Source organism: Montipora capricornis, chromosome 4 (assembly GCF_036669925.1).
Source record: "Montipora capricornis isolate CH-2021 chromosome 4, ASM3666992v2, whole genome shotgun sequence".
Taxonomy (NCBI): domain Eukaryota; kingdom Metazoa; phylum Cnidaria; class Anthozoa; order Scleractinia; family Acroporidae; genus Montipora; species Montipora capricornis.
In genome coordinates, this window is record NC_090886.1 from 5,213,856 (window position 1) to 5,221,355 (window position 7,500).

Sequence of the window (7,500 nt, forward strand, 5' to 3'; positions counted from 1 at the left end):
ATTACTTATTATAATATACATGAAAAAATCGAGATGGTGAAGCAGAGGAAACGCACGCGGAAAACGCAATCAGGGAAAAATTGCGCCATAAATTGCACCATTCAGGGCGCGCGCCTGATTTGAAAACAAACGATTTGATTGCTTCTGACGAAACCCTATTGTTTTTTAGCCAATCATAATCCAGAATTTCGATGTGTAATTTGCACTGGTATTACACTTTTTGCACTGTGTTACACTCTGTGTTACACTTTAACTGCACTGCTCTCAACCAATCAGAATCGAGCATTTTTTTTTATGTATGTGATTAGTATAGGTAATCACATGATTTCAAGTGCAATTTGAAATAAATAAGCACGAGTAAATTTTTTTCAAAGACGACCAAAATTGCACGAGCCCGTAGAGCGAGTGCAATTTGTAGTCTTTGAAAAAATTTACAAGTGCTTATTTATTCCAACTTGCACGAGAAAAATCATGTGATTACCTATACTAATAATATACATGAAAAATGTTTTGACCCTCACCGTTACGTGAAGACTGTCAGCCGGCTCGCAGTCTTGCCACTCTTGTTCGTCTTTCTTAGAACTATGGCTTAAAAATCCTACCGACAATTTTGTTGAGGGCGACCGGTTCAAAGCTTTCATTATCCAGTTGTCTATGCCTTCCTTTGTAGTCTTTGTTTTGCAGTTTCCTTCAAACTCTCGCGTTCTCGCCAAATCTGTCCGCCATTTTGTCAATTCACCTTGCGCCATCCAGGGCTCGCATTTGATTGGCTATCTGTGAACTTCTTTGTTCATTGACCAATCAGAATGCTTGCTTTATTACCTTTTTTTGCATTCAATTACCTCTTTTCTGCTTTGAGTTACCGAAAAACTGCACTTGTCTCAGCAAATCAGATTGCATAATTTTTTTCATGTATATTATTATAACTGTTAATGGCCTTTTTCTTTGTGTTCCTAAAAATATCACTCGGAGATATGCTAATCATGTCAAATTTTGTGATGGATAAAAGAACTCCATGTGATATCTCTGGGCCCAGGATCGAAAGATTCTTCTCTCCATCTGTAATCTTTTAACACCTTGTTTAAATTGCTCTTGAACACTTTGCTTCTGACTCGGACATCGCCGCTGCCAGGAGTCTGGATCCCAGTAAAAGAGAGGAACAGAACGCGAACTGTTGGAAATAGAAGAAAAACACTTACTCATTGACAAACAAATTGAAGTATTAGGAAGTTTTTTTCAACGCAGAAAAACGGAAGCTCAACAATGAAGGTAGATACTTATACAACTATAGTCAATTACGTCCACGAAAACAAAGCCGCAACAAAGATTAACAGTTTTAGGGAGTTAACACTAGTGTTCAAATCAGGTTCTGTTGTTCAGTGTTCCCCTAGGGATTCGAATCACCAGAGAGTTGACACTAGAGTAGTGTCAACACTAGTGTCACACTGTGTTTCTCTCAAGTGTCACTGCAACCAAAGGGGACTTTACGATCTACGACAGCAACGACGTCAACGAAAACGTCACCTCAAAAAATAACTTTGCACTATCCTTAAGTTTCTCGCGGTTTGGCTACTCTCGCGTCTGGACATGGGGGCGAAGTATTTTAAAACTAAATTGGTACGAGCGGTTTCAGAGTAAAAGCAGAGAATTCTGGATTCATATTTGTGCGCTCGCGTTTGTCGTCAAAACCTCAAATTTAGTGATTTCACGTCGTTGTTGAGCAGAATACCACGAGAATGAATGAATTGATGTGCTAAAATGCGTGCCTCACGTGAAGCAAGAATACTTTTCCACTTTTAGCCAATGATATTGTTGTTGTTTCGTGGCGTTTCCTGGAAGACCGCCTCGCATATTGTCGTAGATTGTAAAGTCCCCAATGACACTCCACGTGCGTTTCGTATTTTGTAATTTTTTTGTGGTCCTCGTCAAAACAGTTACGTTAAAAGGGTGTTTTAAGTTTCCTAGAGTTAACCACCTATTGAAAAAAATTTACCAAAATCTGCAGACTCGGAACAATTGGATGGAGCATTTACCCAAGATGGCAGACTTCAAAGTGCGCAATCTTATTCTTAGCCGAGATGAAAACGAACAATAATTACAAAGACGGGATAAAACAGAGGAGATCGTGCCTTTCGTCTGATAGCACGTGCGTCCGTGCTGTTCGTGTGCGCGCGCACGGTTTCATTGCACGTGAGCGATGAAAAGAAAAGTAGCGCGAAGCAGCCACACAAGTTGGCGGACCATCATCGAAGGGTTGGTGAGTTTGCTTACGAGATTAAGACTTGTGGTATGAAAATCCTATCATTCTACGTCTTAGAACGCGCTCGTTAAGGCCCGAGAAAACGGCTTTAATAATTGCTTCAATATTTGTTCCCTTTCAACCATGTAGAAACTTGTTGAATCATAGTGAATGGAAGTTTAATCGATGTTGACTGAGTTTAAAAGCGTTTAAACATTTTTTAGAGTTCGACAACTATTCAACAATTCTTTTGATTTCGCTCATGTTGAATGAAGTTGAAGTGGTTTGCCTCCTCTTTCAACATTAGGGAGCTTTAGCAACGACAACGGCGACGGCAAAGAGAACGTCACAAATTTGCATATGATGTATCAAGCTCCGTATCCATAGCAACAACCGCGGCTGCAGCCTGCAACGCAATACAAGGACTCTTTGTTGAATAAAATGCTGATAATGTGTTAAAACCGTTTGCCGATCCCGGCAAACAACATCGTTCAACATCATTCAACAAAATCTAACGGATGTTGAAGCAGATATTCAAGCCATTTTCCCGGGATTTTGCCATCGCGTGCATTAGGGAACGAAAATTTAGGGAAAAATTCGGGGATTTTTGGTTCAAAATCAAATGGAACGGTAATTTTCGAAACGCCAACGTCGCAAACATTTGGAGGTCGACAAGATTCTCTTCTCGAATGCTTTGGAGAACTCCCTCCACCCTGAAAATCTCTCCCCTCCCCCCCCCCCCCACCCTGAATTTAAGAGTTTTGTAACAAACCTGTCACAAGGATTTTCCAATTCCATTCCAAATATTCTGATTTGAGCACAAACGTGGCGTGCAAGATTTAGCATGTAAAACCTTGTAGAGACGGGAAAACCCTGTCTGAAGAGAGAACGAAGGTAGTAACTTAAAATAGCAAAAACGATAGCCGCAGTAGTTCACATGGGCCTTATTCGCTCGGCGGCTCTTTGAGCAATAGAGGACGTTTCCCGTGTTTCCATAGCCTCATCTAAACACGAGGGGGATTTGGGAGAATTCGAGAAAATTATGCATACCCGAAACGCAGTCGAGGGTTTGCATAACTGTCGAGAATTCTCCCAACTTCCCCGAGTGATAGAAGAGACTATGGAAACACGCAAAAAAGTCCTCAATTGCTTTTATAAAATATTCCTCAAAGATAATTCGACAAATGAAGGAAAATGCTAGTTATTTTACTTCTTGATTGAAACATATTTTCTTAATACACGCACATATTTCCTACCAGCCAATCAAAACGCGCGTCTAACTACATAACCAATCAAAATTCGTGTGATGTCACAGCCGTGTTTCCATACTCTCATCTAAACACAGCTATTGACCAATGAGAGTGGGCGCACTATCCCAATTGTTTTATAAATTAGCCATAGACAATAGATTTCGTACCCCGAGCCTCCAGTTGAAATGTTTGGGAACGAGTTTCGGTGCGCAAAAACGAAGGCATTATAACATTATCCGGGGAGGACGAGTGGCGAAGCCACGCGCGAGAAACGAGCCAGCGAGGGAAAAATGAGAGCCCGCAATGATGATATAGTTTTTTCGAATCTGGCCCCTCCAAAAGTGTCAAAATTTGTCAACTCGATGACTAAATTTGTCAAATTATTAGCCAATAGAAATTGCGCAAAACATTAAAAGAATGACTGCAAATTGCACGTAGAAGCTGTCACTGTCACATCTAAATAACAACAGGACCTGTCATTTTTCACCAATCAGAATGCTGCGTTCGTGGACGAACGTGCTCTATTCGGGAAACAATGCAATCCTTGAAAGCTCTCATTTTTTCGCGGCAGGCCTCACTCGTTCCACAGGCCCGCAATGAAAGCCAGCTCGATGGCTATATGTGCAAAGATTTAAGTATTTGCTCGTGTAACTGTGAATATGAACAAGCACATCTAAGAGCGCGTTTTTTTTTATATTTACAATTCTGGAATGAGAATGGCCGGAATGTAAAATGCCCCCGTTTTTCTATTCGGCATTCTTATTCCAGAATGGGCAGAACGCCATTCCTCAATTCTGCTCCCAGGGGCAGAATGAACAGAATGTTGCGAATGAAAATCCAAGATGGCGGACGGCGAAATGAGCGCTGCGGATTCAAATATGTTTCCTCCGGAGAAAAAATCATGTTACACTTTTAAAAAGTCACTGCTTACGAGCCTAGAAGGCTCATCAAGTCGGCGCTTACCTCCGGTTTCCATAGCATGAAGCGACTAGGAGTATTTATACTCCCCCCTGGATGGGATGCGACTCATGCGAGTCCATCGCAGGGTTACCCCCAGCATTACGCCGGTACCCATTTATACACCTGGGTGGAGAGAGAGGCACCGTGAGAGTAAAGTGTCTTGCCCAAGAACACAACACAATGTCCCCGGCCAGGCTCCGAACCCGGACCACTTGATCCGGTGTCGAGCGCACTAACCATTTGGCCACCGCGCCTCCCACCACCATGTTACACTTGTGGACACAATGAAACATTGCGTCTAATATCATTGTACCAAAAGAACGACGTTTTTTTTCAGTGATGTTTCGTACAAGAAAAAAGCAATTTGGCAAATGATTGCCTCTCCTTTGTATATTGGACTGCCAAAACATTCGGCAAATCCAAAACAGTCTCCCTATTTTCTTCGTCCTCTTTATTTACAAGGAAAACTGCTGAAATAACAGCTGCAATGGCTGCCTCTTCATCGGCCGCCATATTTGTTACGCAATGTTCACTCGTGCCAGGACCGCCCTCGACGGACGTTTTTTTATGTGAACAATCCGAATTATTCCCAGTATTCCGTACCAACCATTCTTATTCCAGAATTGTGGATAAAAAAACGTGCCCTAAGTAAGGCCTGCTCGAAAACCTTAGCCAATGTTTGACGCGAGGTATACTGTATTTACACTCCGAGTGTAAAGACATAGGCTATATCTGATAGCGACTTATCCACTGGATAAAGTTATCCAGCCCTGGGACTTTGTAGAGACATAGTTTGAGGATACTCTGGTTAAAGAAAATTGAATGTAGCTTACACATTTGCAATAATTAAAAGTCCCTACGTTTTGACACTCCTGTCCGGCCATAGAGCCTTCTCCAAAATGGCGACAACGGATTAATTGAACATGTTCCATGTTCTTTGAATTTCCAAACCCCTTTGCTTATGAATGTCGGTCGACCTTAAGCTATCGGTTTTGAAACCAATATATGCAACTTGGTTGGTGGAAATGTCACAGTATAACATTTTCAGCAGTGCATAGGGGAGTGTTCATGTCTTGAAAGGATGGGAGAAGGCGAGAATAAATGGTGTGTTAAATGGAAGGGAGCTATTCCTGCCAGTGTACTATTGCCAATAATGTATGTAAATTGTGTATTGCTCAAAAAAGCGAAATAAAAGTGATTCAAATTATAAATTTTTCGCAAAATTGCGAAATTTTAAGTGTCGTGAAATATAAGTGTCGCGAAATATGCGCACATCAAAATCGCGAAATAAAGATGTCGCGAAGATTTCACGTAACAAGGTACGTGATACAGCGTTGTGGCGCCGATCCTTCTAATAAGAGCGTTACTTGAAAGCGTTGAAACTGGTTTGAGCCACCTTAACCGAACTTTATTCGGAGCTCCCTTAACAAGCAGAGAATGGTTAGGAACTTCGCACAAGTGGGCTCAAGAGCGATTTTCAATGGATTGACGTTGACCAATTAAAACACAGGCAGAAAATGAAATGAACCAATCATAATAACGTAAAGCAAACACTTGCAATACGTGATAAGAGCGTATAGGATGCAACTGTGTTGTGTTTTCTAAACCAATCACCAGAACCGTTGTAATAGCTGCGTTTTGGAGGGCGGTTCTGCAAGTGACTTTTTTTCTTGTCTCTGATTGGCTTATAGCGCGAGATGTGTAAGCCAGATTACCAAGCACAGTAACGCAGAAACTGACAAAAAAGTAATAACGAAATAACGTTCTTCGTTCAAGTAATGATATCGCTCCTTTTCTGAACTGAATTCTTGCCTGTTAGAATTGGCGACACCAGTGTAGCAGATCTCACAAACAGAAGCTAAAACAGGAAAAAGATTTAAAAAGAAATCTACCTTTTCATTACCTTGCATAATTGAAGCCAAGATTAATGGACTCCTGTTTCACCAACTCATAACTTTCTTTTGTGATTTTCAGTAGTTTCGTGTTTCCAAGGTATCGAGAAAACCGCTGATAAAGTTTGGAAAGAGTACAATTCTTACATAGCAATTTTCCAGGCCCAAGAAGTATCATATAATCGAGATTTTCAAAGGAATCCAATGTGCGCTGCCAAGTGCCTCTAATCAAAGACTCGAATCCCGTTACTGAAAGAACACGCATTGTCGTTCTGCCTCCAACGTCTTTTTCAAAACCAAGCGTCGGCGCCGAATTGAATCGAAAGACGCAATCCGCAGAATCAATCTGTGAGCCCGCGTTGCTACCCAGCAGCATTCCAGAGGAACTCACCAACGCGCATGCATTACATTTAATTGATAACTCGAAAGGTATGTCCGGGCTCGTGGTCTGCGCGAGTGAACGATGTTGTTTTTCATCAATGTCTTCCACTTTAGTTTCCGAATCTGTTTTTGCGGCTGAAATTGGCATTTTCAAAGGGAGATTTTCTGTTCGTGTTGAGCCAATGGTGGACATTAAAACAATGATGAATAAGACAGCTATTGTCCCAGCAGCGGCTGCCTTCTTTATCTTTCCAACCGATGCCTGGTGATACTTGACGTTGAGAAATCTATTTCAGAAAAAGATGCCTTGAGCTCGTTGGATATCAAACAACTCCTGACAGAAAGATGATGGTATGGTATGGTATACTTTATTTAAATCCAAAAGACCTATCTTTTTTAGGCAGACATACGCTATAACTTCTTAATTATTATTCTCTAGTTGAACCAGTCACTTTTACTTAATTTTATTTGGTTAATGATGAAATGGTATATGAAATGAATCATAACACCAAATTCAAAACCAAGCGTCGGTTGATTGATTGTTGGTTGCATTGATTCATTCCTCATGGGACCATTAGAACCCACAAATGACCAGCTCCCAACGTCAGTGGCTTCATAGCTCAGTTGGTTAGAGCGTCGCACCGGAATCGCGAGGTCACGGGTTCAAACCCCGTTGAAGTCCTGAATTTTTCAGGCTTCTATACGCAATTGCAAAAGTTGCTCTCATAACTGCGAAGATCATAGCTTCACTTGATTTATTTGGTTAATTAGGTTTTGA

The 7,500-nt window shown here is 41.3% G+C and overlaps 1 protein-coding gene across 1 annotated transcript in view; it reads right to left on the minus strand.

The window, feature by feature from the left end:
• Positions 1-7,500, minus strand: part of LOC138044424 (alpha-N-acetyl-neuraminyl-2,3-beta-galactosyl-1,3-N-acetyl-galactosaminide alpha-2,6-sialyltransferase-like) — a 12,353-nt gene that overhangs the window by 655 nt on the left and 4,198 nt on the right. The window contains exons 3-5 of the mRNA XM_068890938.1: positions 6,353-7,009; positions 3,012-3,116; positions 1-1,171 (exon numbers count right to left, since the gene is read on the minus strand). The exon at positions 1-1,171 is cut by the window's left edge and continues 655 nt beyond it. Coding sequence (XP_068747039.1) covers positions 982-1,171; positions 3,012-3,116; positions 6,353-7,009 — 952 coding nt within the window. The 3' untranslated portion in view covers positions 1-981. The remainder of the gene's footprint in view (positions 1,172-3,011; positions 3,117-6,352; positions 7,010-7,500) is intronic.